This window comes from Mauremys mutica, chromosome 1 (assembly GCF_020497125.1).
Source record: "Mauremys mutica isolate MM-2020 ecotype Southern chromosome 1, ASM2049712v1, whole genome shotgun sequence".
Lineage (NCBI taxonomy): Eukaryota > Metazoa > Chordata > Testudines > Geoemydidae > Mauremys > Mauremys mutica.
In genome coordinates this window covers 269,668,220-269,684,943 of record NC_059072.1, presented here as the reverse complement: position 1 = coordinate 269,684,943, position 16,724 = coordinate 269,668,220, and the positions used below count along the sequence as shown (strand labels likewise).

The 16,724-nt window shown below is 44.9% G+C and overlaps 1 protein-coding gene across 3 annotated transcripts in view; it reads left to right on the top strand.

Annotated features, from left to right (window-relative positions):
* GPC6 (glypican 6) overlaps positions 1 to 16,724 on the top strand; it is a 1,140,547-nt gene that overhangs the window by 865,631 nt on the left and 258,192 nt on the right. For all 3 annotated transcript variants that reach the window (XM_045010084.1, XM_045010090.1, XM_045010100.1), the window contains one exon: positions 14,512 to 14,677. In XM_045010084.1, the coding sequence (XP_044866019.1) occupies positions 14,512 to 14,677 (166 nt within the window). The remainder of the gene's footprint in view (positions 1 to 14,511; positions 14,678 to 16,724) is intronic.

Sequence of the window (16,724 nt, the reverse complement as noted above, 5' to 3'; positions counted from 1 at the left end):
CTAAGGCAAGCAGGCAACCTCCTCTGAGGACCCTTCTAATGCTGTGTTGTGTATCAGCAAGGAGAAGGTGACCAGGTAGGGGATTCTTAAAAATTTTATTTAAAAAATTAAAAGCTTAAATGACAGAAAGAAGATGCACATTTGCTTTGTACTCTGGAGTACCCAAAACTGCAACTAAGTGCATTGCTCAGCAGCAATCTAAGCACATGTGCCATAAGCAGGTCATTCCAGACCATAGTCATCAACTTAAGGTGGCCTTGTGCATCTGTTAAATATTTTATAATTGGTATTCATATTTACAAGTAGCTTTTGAGAAAGTTTAATGGGTGAACTTGAAAGACCCTGAAAGAGGAAATACAACTTTAAGGTGACCCAACATAGGTAGGGTACTCACTGAAATAATGCCATGGGCATTTTATGAGGGCTATACATAGATGGTAAGCTATTTATAAAGCCCCAGTATGGTAGTGTGGATGCATTAACAATATCAGTGTGGCCTAGGGGATAGAACACAGGACTGTTCTATTCTTGACCAATGTCCCCAGCAGGCCACTTGAAGAGCCAAGTCATGTCACCACTGTGTGCCTCAGTTTCCCCACATGTAAAATGGGGGAAATGATGCTAACCTCTCTTTGTAAAATGCTGTGAGATCTATTGATGAAAAGTGCTATACAAGATCTTGGTATTATTGTTAGGAGATGCTTGCACTTCCATTCTTGTTCAGAAGAACCCAGAAATTCACTCTTTTAATGACCAAACGCTGTTAGTCCATCTCTGACTAAGGCCTTGTCTATACACAGACTTGCACTGGTTTAACTAAGCCCTGAGTGGGCACCTTTACTTCAGTATAAAAGTGGGTTATTTTGATTTACCTTAAACCTGTTTCTAATCAACTTGAACTCAACTGCTGTAAGCCTGGTTTAAAGTCAAACAAGAGTGTTCATGCAACCTTTAACGCCAGTTTAACATCACACCTTAAGTTAACCCAGAGCAACTTTCACATATAGATGAGGCCTGAGGTTCCGCTTCATGAAGCTGGCAGAGATGGCAGCTTTCTTCAGCAATGGGACCCAGCAATTCCTCCATTGAGAGGGAGGCAGTGGGGATTCTCTGTGGTTAAAAATTTTGCTCATTGGGATAAGATGAGATGATACTGTCCTAGATCCAGTGGTTAGGACACTCAGAAGACTGGGACTCACTTCCTTGCTCCACCACAGACTTCCTCTATGACCCTGGGCAAGTCATGAATGGGAGGTAGGTGCACTTATGAATATAACACTGGGTGTCCATCCGCACCTTTAGGTGCCTCAATACCTTTAAAAATCTGTCACTCTCTGCCTCAGTTCCCCATCTGTAAAATGGGATGAATACTACTACCCTTCCTCAAAGGGCTGCTGTGAGGAGAAATACATTAAAGATTGTGACTTGCTCAAATACCACAGGCATGCATAGGTGCCACATAAGTATGATTGATAGACAGATAAGTAGTACCGGGGTTACTCTAAATGCCTCTTATTTTAGTGAATGTCCGAGGGGAGACACAATCATACATTATCATACCTGTCAACATGTGAAAATTATTAATAGAGACATTTGAGGAGAAAAGCAGGAACATCCTTTTGATTCTTTTGCAATTGGACCAGAAATTGTCCCTGTTAAACAAGGGAATTTGGTGTGGGTACTTGCACTTTCAAGACATGCAAACCGTTTAATGCAGGGTACTTAATCTAAAGTAGTAGACACCACTGAACAATTATTTCATTTCTTTTTACGGTGACAAGGCTTCTTTAAAGATCAAAAGTCTCTGTGTCTAATAGCTTACAATAGCCAACGTGAACAGATTGAACTACCAATCATATTCTGTCCAGAGTGAAATTCCAGTGGATTTAGAGATATTAAATTTAAGAGTAGTGGATTTATGACCTTAAGCTGGTTTGTATCTTGGGAAAGGAGTTATTATTTTAATGGCTGTGAGTTTGAAAGATACAGAAAAATAGTTTCTGGTATTCACTGCTTTAGCCAGTTTTCCATTAGTGTAACTCCAGTGCAGTCAATGGAATTATACCTGTATAAACCTGGAGGATTCTAATGCTTCAGCTGAGATGCCATATGTACTTAAAATATAACTTTTTTTTTGCCTGAAAGAAGGTGGGGTATGAACTGGACATATGGTTTGTGGAAACAACTCTTTGCAGATTGGCTCTCTGTGATATAATTCTCACTTTAGATTGAATTTTCCTGCATTCCTATTTGCATTATATCCTCTTTACACTACACTGTCAGAACAGTGTAAAGGACCTTAGTGTAACAGAGAATTAGATCCTGATATAATGAAAAAGTGTGAGGCATTAAAATGTCTTCTGAACTTATATAGAGTTCTAAGTAAGTGTGTGTGTGTGTGTGTGTGTGTTTATTTCAGCTGAAAGTTATTCTTTTGGAAAGAGTTCTTGGTTCACATATACATTGTTAAATGAAATCAGAAATAACAGAATGATCATGAAAACAGCCAAAAAAGAACAATGAGAAAGTGAATAATTTATATCCAGCAGTGCGCAAATTTAGTTTGAAGGAAAGAATCAGCGAAGGGAAGAAAAATCTAATTACTGGCTAAGCTGCATCTACTTCCTCCAATATTTGAAAAATTCATCAATAGGGAGCAATTGCAGTTAGCCATGAAGATAACGTGTCAAAGATGGGTGACTTACAGTTGGATTGTGGCAACTTTAATTATCAATCTTTTAATATGTACTTTGTAAAGGGTCCAGTTCTGATCTCCATTACATCTGTGTAAATATGTAGAAATCCTCTTGACATTAAGAGGACTTACTATGGTTTTACACTGGTGGAATGAGATCAGAATCTGGCCCATCGTATATAGTAAAATGTTTCTTTAATTGTGGCACAATGTATGTAGTAAATAGCACTTTTTAAAAATTAAATTATGTTAATTAAAAAATTCTCCTTCCTTTTCTCTGTTTCACTAACATGAACTTCCAGTAACTCACACATCCCCATTTGGCTTTTAAATAATTTGGAGGGAAGGAAATAATTATTTTTCTGTGGGACAGTCTGCATCAGTGGAGCTAGTACTCTGGAAAGAATTAGCAGATAAGAAATAAACTTTTCTTTAAGGAAGGGGATGGGAGAGCTGTTGATGTCAGTGGATTTGCTATGAATTTACTTGAGAGTTACTCTGGATGGTTTTATACCAGTGTACATGGGATCAGAATCTGGTCTAATATATCTGCATACTAAATATCTGTGACAGAGTATATTACTTATGTGAGTCACAGGATGCCCTGATTGGGGGGGGGCGGGGAAGTTGGACTCTGAGCAACTATGTGGAACCCCATTTTTCCTTTCAGAACTACAGGTTGAAAAGAGCTAAGTGATCTGGGGAACAGATGAAGCTGTAACTCCTTAATTTACCAGTCCATGTTATGTGCATCAAAGGAGAAGAAGGAAAGGGTGGTATGTCCCAATAGCCAACCTGCATTGCCAATTGCTTAAACAGACTTGGAAATCACACAGGGCACAGACAGTGGCAGAAGAGACAGACATGTACTGTCCTGGAGGAGGAGCTAGGAAATGCATGCAAGCACACGTGTTGTATTGATATGTTCTAGCATCCACTGCTGGTCTGGAAACAATTTCCCTGCACAATTCCTTGGCCCGCATCATGAATACCCAGGTTATTAGGTTTTTACACTTTATGTACTCCATTAGCATCACTTGATGGAGGGAGATTGCAGCAAATTTTCAGGGATGACAGAGTCTTCATATATTATGGTAACTTCTTTGAGTGCTTGTTCATGTCCATTCTAATCAGGTGTGCACGCTCCACGTACATGACAGCCAGAAGATTTTTTCCCCTAGCAGTGTCCGTAGGGTCGGCCTGGGTGCTCCCTGGGGTCACACCTTCATGGCGTCCAGTATAGGGCCCAGCCAACCCGACCCCCCAACAGTTCCTTCTTACAGCCAGTGACGGCTAGCTGGAACTTCCCTCACTCTTACTTCTGCAAGCGCCTTTAGCAGTATCCCATCATGATTTGTATATAGTTAGTTTTTCTTAGTTAGTAGTAGTAGTAGTGTTAATAGTCGTTTGTCTAAGTTTCTGTTATAGGGGTGTTTCCCCCCACCCCGTTTCTCCCCCGACACCTGGGCATGCCTTGGTCTCTGGGGTTCAAATCTTGTGAAGACTGCAGCAAACTTATGCCAAAGAGCGACCCGCACACTTCTTGCTTGAAGTGCGTTGGTGAGAGTCACCAAAAGGACAAGTGCTGCATTTGTAAAGAGTTTTTCAACCAAGGACCCTTAAGGATCATGAGCAGAAACTCAGAATTATCCTCATGGAGGCAGCCCTCCACGCAGTCCGACCCCGGGTCGGCGGAGCCCGTGCCAAGTGCCTCCTCCTTGGTGCGCCAACGGCGCATAAGCTGGCACCAAGAAAGGAGGCCAAGGACTCCCAGCACTGACACGGTGATGAACATAAGACTTCTGGCAGGCGCCGATTTTTATCCCCGGTTCCCCAGAAGAAAAAGAGGCAGGAAAGAGGGCACTTTCCCCCTCCTAAGCCTAAGGAGCCAGCAGCAGGGAGACCTCAGCCCACCCAGGCTACTTTAGGTCCAGCGGCTCCCAGGGGTTCATCAACTCCTGCCCATCCCACTATTGGCTGTCATGGCCGAGACATTCAACTCCCCTCCACTCTGGAGACCTTTGGAGGGATGAGGCACCGGTGATAATCTGGCCACCCTATTCCATCTATAGGCAAGCCGGCAGTGATGTCATGCTGCTCCCCATCACTGGTGCACCTCTCCTTGCTCCAGCTGCCCATGTGAGGGAACCGCACCAGTCCCCAGAGGCTTGGCACCGCTCATCGGCACCACCTAGCACCACTCCTCCATGATCTTCTTTTTTGAAGATCTCTGAGTTTGGGACAGAGTCCTATTGCTCAGATAGGTCCAGCAGCCGGAAGTCTAGATCCAGGGGACACCGCCAGCCTCCTCCAGTGCTGTGGCCACCTCAATGGCAACGACCAGCTCAGTGGCCCTTTTGGACTCCCTGCGATTACCATCAGGCCCAGAGTCAGAGCCAGGCATTGAGATCCAAGTCTGTGTCAGTCATGTCGGCATCCTTTGCCACCCTGCAGCAGCTGGCACCGGGGCTGTTAGAGGGCTTATTCCTTCACCCTCTCACTTCCCTGGTCCTTCTTGCATGAACATAGAGCAACAATACCCAAAGTCCGAAGGTGCAAACAATTCAATATTTATTGAGGTGAACTTCCAGCAACCAATGATTCCAATTTCCTTCCTCAATGTCCCTCTTCCCAGCTCTGACACCACAGAGCCTTGCCTGTGTCCCTGTTCCTTTTCCCTGTTCCCATTCCCGCGCTTAGCAAAACATGATTCCAATTCCCCCCCTTTTACTTCCTGATTGACTGCAGACTATATAGTAAAACTTAAGTTCTGCTTAGCTATACCTTAACCAGGGGTGGCTCCAGGCCCCAACATGCCAAGCGCGTGCTTGGGGCGGCATGCCGCGGGGGGCGCTCTGCCGGTCACCGGGAGGGCGGCAGGCGGCTCCGGTGGACCTCCCACAGGCGTGCCTGTGGAGGGTCCGCTGGTCCCATGGCTCCGGTCGACCTCCCGCAGGTTTCCCTGTGGAGGGTCCACTGGTCCTGCGGCTTCGGTGGAGCATCTGCAGGCATGCCTGCGGGAGGTCCACCAGAGCCGCAGGACCAGTGGACCCTCCGCAGGCACGTCTGCGGGAGGTCCACCGGAGCCGTGGGACCGGCGACCGGCAGAGCGCCCCCTGCGGCATGCCGCCGTGCTTGGGGCGGTGAAATGGCTAGAGCCACCCCTGACCTTAACCAATCATTTTACTGACATTTAACTAACCAATCTTAATATATTATATCATGATTATCTAACCAATTTGTTTACACCCAACAAAATGAATTATATAGCAGACAAACAATCACAGAACCAGACAGAGATTATACAGACAAACAATAGGGAAGTGGGGACTACAGTGATAGAACAACAAAGAAATGAGGATTTCACACCCCAGCTATTGATAAGTGAGTTCTTGCCAGACAGGATGCTATCAAACTAAGTTTTCTTTAAATCTTCTAGGTTCTTCCCTTTCTTTGAAGATGATAGATTGGATCACCTTTTTATCAGCCAAAAACTGCCTTATTTCAGTGTGACTGGTGAGGCCGTGACTGTTGCTTCCCAGCTTATGGCTGCCCCTTCTGTTTAGCCAAAGGCCTTACCCTAAGAACAAGGCCTGAGACTATCATAGTGAGAGAAGACCTATAAACAGGAAGACTGATTTTGATTCTTGTTTTGTACCTCTATATCTAGCTAAGTGATAAGAATACACCTAAATTCTTAAAGTATAGGCCTTTGCAGACAGGCCTGAATATCTGTATCCTAACAGAGGCTATCTCTGGCGACAACGCCGGTGCCTCCGCCTGCCGCTCTGAACTCAGCACTGGCAACCGCGGGACCGGTCATCGTGGCACCAGCAACCTCGGCACCATTGGCTCACCGCCCCCATGAACAAGGTGACCCTCTCGGCGCCAAGGGCAGTGACCAAGGTCACGTGTTGGTTGTCTTGTCCTCCCCAGATGAGGCCTTTGTGGGGAGGCCATGGCCTTGGAGGATAGCAGGGTCCTGCAACAGTTGCTGTGCAGGGTGGCCCAGGGAACCTTGGGATCCAGGAAGAGGAAGTGGTAGCGGATGCCGATCCCATGGACATCCTTGCCTCCTCTGGGCTCTTGTGTATTGCGCTGCCACTCATTAAAACCATAACATTTTGTGGCAGACTCCGGCCTCTTTGCCCCCTACAACGAAGAGTTATGAGACATGCTATTTTGTCCCTTCAAAGGGGTAGGAGCATCTCTTCACTCATTCTCCACCTGACTCCTTCATGGTGGATGCAACAAACCAAAGGGAGAGCCAGGGGTTTCAGGGACCCTCCCCTAAAAACTGTGAGGTGAAAAAGTAGACTTGTTTGGCAAGAAAGTTTACTCCATCGGTGGTCTGCAGCTCCACATTGCAAACCAACAGGTCATCATTAGTAGATACTCCTTTACCACCAACAGGGCGATGGCCAAATTTGCCAGGCTGCTACCACCAGACTTCTGCACCAAATTTACTGCCTTGGTGGAGGAAAGCAAACTCATTTCTAGGGCCTCTTTGCAGGCAGCACTTGATGATGTGAATGCCTGAACCTTGGCTCCAGGGGTGGGCATGAGAAGGAGCTCTTGGCTCCAGGTTTCTGGACTACCTCATGAAGTCCAACAAACCATTCAAGACCTACCCTTTGAAGGTCCGGCCCTGTTCTCTGAAAAGACAGACATGAGACTGCACAGTTTGAAAGACTTGAGGGCCATCCTCAAGTCCCTGGGCATACACACCCCACCACACAGGCCACAACCTCCTCCATGGTTTTACTAACAAAACCAACAGGACAGTTCCCGGAGGAGGAATAGGAGCAGCAGGAAGAGGCTGTACCTGTCCTCGGTCCAGGGCTCTGGCCAGACCTAGCTTTCCTCGGGCCAGAAATAGGCCTTTTGAAAGTGTATGTTTAAATCTTTAAACAAAAGTGTGCATGAGGATGGCACACCAGCTCAGGAACTGGATCCACCCCGCCTTACCTTCTCGTCACAACTTTCCCTTTTCTACACTGCGTGGGTCTATATTACGTCGCACTGTTGGATGCTACACATGGTAGAAAGGGGATACTCCCTCCAATTCTCTGCCCTCCATCCCTTCCACCCCCCTTCCCCATCCCTCTTCAGGGACCCTTCTCATGAGCAAATCCTTATCTGGAGGTGCACTCGCTCCTCTCACTAGGGGCAGTGGAAGCGGTTCCTCAGGAGCACCAGTGCAAGGGCTTTTATTTCTGGTATTTCCCAATACAAAAAGCCAAAGGTGGGCTAAGGCCCATTCTAGACCTCCACGAACTCAACAAGTTCATGAAGAACTCAAGTTCTGTATGGTCTCCTTGGCCTCTATCATCCTTTTCTTGGATCCAGGGAACTGCTATGCTGCCCTCAGTTTGAAGGACGTGTACTTTCATATAGCAATAACTGCGCCCCACAGAAAATATCTCAGGTTTGTGGTGAGCAATAACCACTACCAGTTCACAGTCTTCCTGTTCAGTCTGTCAGTGGCACCTCGAGTGTTCACCAAGTGCATGGCAGTCATGGCCACATTCCTGTGCAGGCGGCAGGCACAGGTGATACAGTATTCCAGACTCAGACTTTTAACCCTTCAGTCGTGGCTAGCATCAGTGTATTGGCCAGTCTGGGAAAGCTTGGACAGGATCGTGTCCCTGCTTTGTCCTGTCCTCGACTCCCTCCTGTGATGGCTCGACCCACAGGTGGTATGGGCAGGGCTCTCTTTCACAGTCCACAGCCGTCTCTCTCACTAGTGACGGATGCATCAGCCTTTGCTGGGGAGCACATCTGGGGAACCTTAGGACTCAAGGCCTCTGGTCTAGGGCGGAACTCACCCTCCACATCAAACAACAGAGTGCTGAGAGTGGTACGCCGGCATGCCAGACTTTCCGAGCCCACTTAACAGGGAGATGTGTATCAGTTATGACAGACAACAGCATGGCAATGTTTTATATCAACAAACGGAGGTGCACACTCCTCTCCCCTGTGCCAGGAAGCCCTCATGCCCTATGTAAAGCTTGCTATACACTTGCAAGCATTGTACCTCCCTGGGGTACAGAACGAGTTGGTGGACTATCTCAGCAGGTTGTTTCACTGCTACCAGTCGTCTCTAGGCCCAGACGTTGTGAACTCAAACTTCCATTGGTGGCACTTTCTACGAATAGATTTGTTTGCCACACAATACTGCAGAAAGTGCCAGCAGTTTTGCTCCTTCCTGAATCACAGCCTGGGCTTCAGAGCGGACGCGTTTCTCCTCTCATGGGGAGGCCATCTACTATACGCCTTTCCGCCCATTCCGCTCGTTCTCAAGGTACTCCCCAAGATTCGGTGGGAACAAGCTTTGATTATATTGATAGCTCCAGCCTGGCCCCGCCAACACTGATACACATCTCTCCTGGAAATGTCCGTAGAAGCTTCAGTCACCCTGCCACTCTTCCTGGACCTATTAACTCAGGATCATGGCCGTCTCCAGCACCCAAACCTCAAGTCGCTGCACCTCATGGTGTGGACGTTCCGATGGAGCTTTCCTGCTCTGACCAGGTTAGACAAGTCTTCCTTGGCAGTAGGAAACCCTCCACCAGAGCTACCTACCTTGCCAAGTGGAAGAGATTTTCAATCTGGTTGGCGCAACACCGTTCCTCCCCAACTCTTGCCACTATTCCGCTTATATTGAACAACCTTCTTCATCTCAAGCAGCAGGGGCTGTCTGTGAGATCAATAAGTGTTCACCTGGCTGCCATTTCTGCCTTCCATCCAGGCACAGAGGGCGCTCGGTCTTTATTAACCCTATGGTCAGCTGTTTCTTGAAAGGTTTCAACAGGCTATATCCACACGTCTGACACCCAGTCCCATCCTGGGACCTCAATCTGGTCCTTTCCAAACTGATGGGTTCACCCTTTGAACCACTAGCAACCTGCTCCCTGCTCTACCTCTCATATTAGGTGGCATTTCTGGTAGTGATAACCTCAGCTAGAAGGGTGTCTGAGCTCAAGGCCCTAACATCAGAGCTCCTTTACATGGTGTTCTATAAGGACAAGGTTCAGCTCAGGCCACAGCCAGCTTTCCTCCTGAAAGTTGTCTCCCAGTTTCACATCAACCAGGACATCTTCCTTCCCATGTTCTATCCAAAGCCGCACTCAAGCAGCAGGGAGCAGAGGCTTCACTCGTTGGATGTCCGCAGAGCACTAGCCTTCTACGTCAAGAGAATGAAGTCATTCCGAAAATCCATCCAGTTATTCGTGGCTGTGGCAGACAGAATGAAAGGTCTTCCTGTCTCTTCTCTATGAATCTCATCATGGATCACATGATGAATTTGAGAGTGTTACAATCCTGCAAGGGTGCCTGCCCCTTTGATCACTGAGCACTAACACTAGGGCGCAGGCCTCTTCAACGGCATTCCTGGCTCAGGTTCTGACCCAGGAAATATGCAGAGCAGCGATGTGGTCCTCCATACATACTTTCACCATGCACTATGCAATCACCCAGCAGGCCAGAGACGACGCAGCCTTTGGTAGAGCGGTACTCCAATCAGTGGACAACTCCGACCCCACATCCTGAACTTGTGGTTCACTTGATTGGAATTGACATGAACAAGCACTTGAAGAAGAAAAAATGGTTACTCATCTTCTGTTAACTGTTGTTCTTCGAGATGTGTTGCTCATGTCCATTCTAATACCCTCCCTCCTACCCCTCTGTCAGAATAGCTAGCAAGAAGGAATTGAGGGGGCATCGGGTTGGCTGGGACCTATATTGGACACCATGAAAGTGCGACTCCAGGGGCCACCCAGGCCAACCCTATGGATACTGCTAGGGGAAAAATCTTCCAGCTATTGTGCATGCGGCATCTACACACCTGATTGGAATGGACATGGACAACACATCTTGAAGAACAACAGTTACCAGAAGGTAATTAACCATTTTTTCTGTCCTTCACAATATTATGTAGCAAGAGAAGGATATCGACCTATATATTGTTTCCTATACTCTGCTTCTTTGCGCTTGAATAAGGTTTGAAAAACATTGCTTTTGAAGTATTAATTATAGCCTGATGGCACATTTAAAGTTCCAGATGGGGTATCAAGACTACCAAATACTCAAGTCAGAAATCGTCCTTAAATGCCAGCATAGAGAGAAAGAGAAATGTATGTACGTGTATGTGTGTGTGTTTAACGTGACTAGTTGTCTTTAACAAAAGTGTACTAAGCTTTTTCTTGAGAAGATTGATTTAGATTTATGTACTTGACAGTGCCACAGCCTTTTGCTTTAAAAGCAGGTCAAGTACATAACAAAGTAAGACACATTGCAAATGTGGTGGCATACAGGGGAGTACAGTTTCATGGCTTTTACCCAAGTAGTTTTTTTCTTCAGTTATGTATATTTGAAAGTCACTCACACAATCTGTGTCACTTCTGGATGAAATAATATTCAATCTAGAATTGCTGAGGGGGGAAAGACAAGTGTTCAGTAATGAGGCCTTCAGGAATTTTACTTTTTATTTTTGTATGCCTATAAAAATACACATTTATCTAAAGTTAAGGTTGTCAAAAAAGCTCACAAAATGAAATAAAACGCTTGCCTGGAAGCAGAAATGTAATGCGTCCTACATCTACTAGGCACAATCAAAGCTCAGAGGGGTAATGTTGAGATGTGCCGCAGTTTGAGTACACTTATATTGAAATGGAATTGTCACATTAAATACAGGGATGTGGTATAATTACTGACTCAGCTGTATGGTTATTCCTCAGTTATGCAAACCCATGCAATATGATTGAGAGGGTATCATTCACAATAACTGGTTATTTCTAAACCCAAACGTATGTAAATTTCTCTGCTTTGGCTTAGGGCCAATTAAAAGAAATCATTTAAAAAATCCCCTCTGCCTCCTTCTCCATCAATATCAGTTACAACTGGACTGGTAAAGGGAAAATCCAATGGTTCCCATAAGCCCATTCAGGTTTTGAATAATTCCGAATGGAAAGAATGATCTTTTGTTGACTGAAACTGGTCTGCAGACAAGAATTACCACATGGGAGAGTCTGTTTTTGAAGATGAGGATGAAGAAGAGAGCTTTGAAAATACATAAAATAGAGATGGCCAGTGGCAAGCAAATTATTTATGGTTGCAATACCAGTTTCAAAGGATAAGTGCCTGATTTCACATGCTCATAACATTTCTGAAAAAAAAATCATTTTCTAAAATGAATTTTTCTGTGTTTGGTCTGTGTCTCAGATTTTAGAAAGTTTGAGCAAAATTCCCTCAACCTTTTTTCATGACCATAGAGGAACCATAAAAGTTTATCCACAGTGTGTGTGTGGGGATTCTAACTATATTTTCCTGAATAGAATTATAGCCAAAACAGCTGAAACTTGCTCTGAACAGACCTCTCACTGGGGATTAGTGCTCTTCGTAGGTTTGGAGGATTAAAAATTAAAAATAAAGTTATAAATGATTGAAAAGACACTTTTGAGCATACTCAGCAGCATCTACTATGATTTTTAGCAGAATCCTATTAATGTAAAAGTGTCATGTAAAAGTCTCATTTAAACATACACTCAGCAGTCCTTCAATAATCAGTGTTTTAACATCAGGGATAAGAGAAAATCAGACTTTTTCTATGGTTTTAATAATCGCAAGTTTATTATTGTGCTCTCTTCAAACATTCTGAACAGCAGAGAGCAGAATGGATTTCTGCCATGTCCCTGTGCTGGTCACCATTGCATGGGGAAATATCTGTTTTAACCCATTGTGACAAGGAATCATTATTCTTTTTTTATTGTAATAGTGCCCAAAATGTGCTAAGCACTTTCTGAACATAGAGGTAGAGATAGTGCCTGCCCTGAAGAGTTTACATTGTAATGGCAGATATAATGTAAAACAAAAAACAAAACAAAACAAAAACACCAGTCAGGGAAATAGGAGGGTGGGGAGATGGGGATTTCAAAAATAAGGTCTCTCAGTTATTTAGATATTATGCACATATCTTCTTACAAAATAAATTTCTCCATCTTCTTTTCCACCTTCAACAAACAACTAACATCAATTTCCAGTGCAAATTAGTAATTAATAGTATATATAGCAAAAAAATGTTACTTAATTTAGACAATCACCTCTGGTAGTAATGGGTCTGATCCAAAGTTCATTGAAATCAATGGAAGTCTTTCCAGTTATTTCAATGAGTTTTGGATAAGGCCCAATATGAATAATCCTACTGTGTTATGCCAGGTACATTAGTTAAGTTACATCAAGAGGATGCTGTGCTGTTGTGATGCATTGGGGTTTCTTTCAGACCAGAAGGGATTGTCACTACCTGGCCTGGAACCTTGAGTGGCTCTGTGATCAGGGGCGGCTCTAGGAATTTTGCCACCCCAAGCACAGCAGGCAGGCTGCCTCCTGCGGGAGGTCCTCTGAAGCCGCGGGACCAGCGGACTCTCCGCAGGCACGCCTGCGGGAGGTCTGCCGAAGCCGCGGGACCAGCGGACCTGCCGCAGGCACACCTGCGGGAGGTCCGCTGAAGCCACGGGACCAGCAGACCCTCCGCAGGCAAGCCGCCGAGGGCAGCCTGCCTGCTGCCCTCGCGGCGCCAGCAGAGCGCCCCCCATGGCTTGCCGCCCCAAGTACGCGCTTGGCGTGCTGGGGCCTGGAGCCGCCCCTGTCTGTGATGTGCAGCTTTGGCTCAGATCCCTGACACCAGAAGCCTGCTCACAGCACAGTGACTTCACTCTGGTTTCCACCAGCCTGGTTATTCCTTGCAGGGTGACACCAACAGCCCTTCCAGACCTGAGTCTTTCAAAAACTCCTCTGCAGTGCTTGGTCCCTCTCACTGTAGCACTCACAGAAACTTGTCAAGTTTGCTGCTCCTTGAAAGAGACAGTGCACAGTACCAGCCTGTTAGTATGGCTGAGGATTTTACTCCTCAGTTTGAAATACTGCACTGAAGTGCTTGTGTAATAAAACAAGAATAAGTTTATTAACAAAGAATGATACCAAGTGATACCAAGTAGAGGATTTGGAATAGAAACGCTTACAAACAAACAAAAGTAACAATAGGCTTCTATAACTAAAACCTAACTTTACAAAGTACAGTCTTTTGTTCAAAGTAGTTTTCTCACCACAGTAATGCTTCCAGCATGGCTGGTCAGTCCTTAGCTAGGATCCAACCCAGAGCCAAAGCACTTGGGTTCTTTGTCTCCTCAGGTGAAGGATGATTATGCTAATTATGATGTTTCTCTGCTTTTATCCTCAAAGTTTATCTTTGTTTTCAAGTCTGGAAGCCCTCTTTGGGGGCTCAGCTAGCTGTGTACACTAGAGAGCTGACGCCATGTTAATTTTTACAGTCTCCTCCCCCCACCCCCATCATGATAGTTAAGAGGCTATCTCCCCACTTGCTAGTTGATGGCTTTTTTTACCTTTTATGTAAATATACTTCCATTGTCTCTCTTTGTTCAATTCACATTGGCGACACATTCAAGCAGGCAGAACCACATCCCTTTGTTTAGGGCAGGGCGCCTGAAGCCCTACCTGTCAAACATCTTTTTAAGAACATATTTCCAACACATATCTGTAATTCTGGGGCTGAATTACACTGACGTCAAAATGGGAATGTTGACATCTATGTTCTTGGAACTCATTGATGTCTGTGCCTAATTAAGATAATTGTCAGTAATTGATTAGTCACACAGGAGAGTATTAGCAAAGGTTAAGCTCCTGTCACAAATTGTCCTCTCTGTATCAACTGCCTGAGGAGCATCTCAGCTACATAGTATCTCATGGGATAGGAAACTGACTTCCTCTTTTTTCTTTTCTACCACCCTTAAACTCCACAGATCAGTCCAACCCCAGGGTGCATCCGTGCACTAATGAAGATGTTATACTGCCCTTACTGCAGAGGACTTCCCACTGTGAAACCTTGCAACAACTACTGCCTCAACGTAATGAAGGGCTGCCTAGCAAATCAGGCCGATTTGGACACTGAGTGGAATCTGTTCATAGGTAAGAGGGGTTTAAATAATTGGTGAAACAAGGAGATGATAGGAAATATCTGTGGTGCTTTGTGAGTCCAGAAAAATACTATCATCAGCATTTACCAGCGTGGAAAATGGAGCTTTAAGTCAAGCAGTAATTGAATCTCCTCTCACTTTTTAATCAAAGTTTCTGGCTTGTAGTAAGAAATTACTGTTCCGCCCCAGAGCTGTTCTTATTAAGTATATAAAGGTGTTGTGTGATGCTAAGCTTTCTGAACTGAATTATTAGAGGATATGCAAAGCATGCTGAAAAAGTTTTGGTTGAGGATGTGATAATAAGATTAACATGAAAGTGAGAGAAATACTGTGTATTAACTATGTGCTTGCGGGCTGAGCACCTGTTAGCAAGGTGTATCCACCTTGACAGGATGGATACACCTACAACTCTGGCATTTGTTAATTCCAATACCATGAGGGGAAAGAGCTTTTAAAAGTTACAGTTGCAGCAAATAAACTATTAGTTCAATGCTTTGCGTTAAAATCATAGAAGATTAGGGTTGGAAGAGACCTCAGGAAGTCCCGGGGGGTGGGATAGCTCAGTGGTTTGAGAATTGGCCTGCTAGACCCAGAGCTGTGAATTCAATTGAGGGGGCCATTTAGGGAAATGGGGTAAAAATCTGTCTGGGGATTGGTCCTGCTTTGAGCAGGGGGTTGGACTAGATGACCTCCTGATGTCTCTTCCAACCCTCATATTCTATGATTCTATGATCTGGTCCAACCCCCAGGTCAAAGCAAGTCCAACCCCACCTAAATCATCCCAGCCAGGGCTTTGTCAAGCTGGGCCTTAAAAACCTCTAAGGATGGAGATTCCACCACTTCCCTAGGTAACCCATTCCAGTGCTTCACCACCCTCCTAGTGAAATAGTGTTTCCTAATATCCAACCTAGACCTCCCCCACTGCAACTTGATATGTGTTGACATCTGCCTTTCAATATGTAGAATGAAAAAATATAAAGTTCACAATCAGAATCTTAGAAGGAACAGGGTGGAAAACCATCATTTAAGGAAATGTTTGATTCCAGTTTAATTCGCATAAACCTTTAGGGGAGTGTGCTGACCAAAAAACAAGTCTCCCTAACAACCAGACAGAATTAAGGTACAAATAAAGGGCCCCAGCTTTCAAAAGGGTAACATTGAACCAAAAAAGTGGTTTAGAAGAAAAGTTCATTTGATATTGTTTAGTGCAAGGACATGATGATGACAAAGCAAATAATAGTGTGGCAAGGCAAAAAAATAGGTAGATATTTCAACCTCTAATGAGCTTTTATCATTCTACAGATGCCTAAACCGGATTGCTAAAAACAGTGATCCTAAAGCAAAAGACAAAACTTCTGCCTCGTGAATTTAGAGAGACAATACCCTGAGCAAACACATTTTTCCGCATTTTAAACTGAACTGGATGGTGTGAGATGGAAAGTTAGGCTCTGACTTGCAAACTGTTGAATTTGCATTCTATTTAGGAGTAGGGTGACCAGAGGGCAAATTTGAAAAATTGGGATGGGGGTGGAGGGTAATAGGAGCCTATATAAGAAAAAGCCCCCCAAATCAGCACTGTCCCTATAAAATCGGGACATCTGGTCATCCTACTTAGGCGAGATGGCATAAAAAAGTGGGGAGGGGTGAAAAATGGAGTAGAGAGTAGGCAGAATGAAAAAACAATACTGAAAGGATGAAGATGACAATAATAAAGACTAGAGGGACAACCTAATGAATAAATAATAAATGGGACCCACTTCTGCCACTCTGATTTTTTTACATAGGACAAGATTATGACTCACAATATGCAACCACGCTAGGAAGGGAGTTTCTAAGATATGTCCCTTTACTCCCTTGGACTGCCCAACTGCACCATGGGAAACAGCATGGTAGAGAATGTAGCCTCTATAGGATTACGTCTCTCCCCACTTGTGCAGATGACTGGGGAATAGGCTGGCAAGGATGAAGAGTGGGAGAAGTCAACTTACCAGCCAGACAAGTTAAAATAGAGTGGAAGGGGAAGTAATATGCACTTGGTA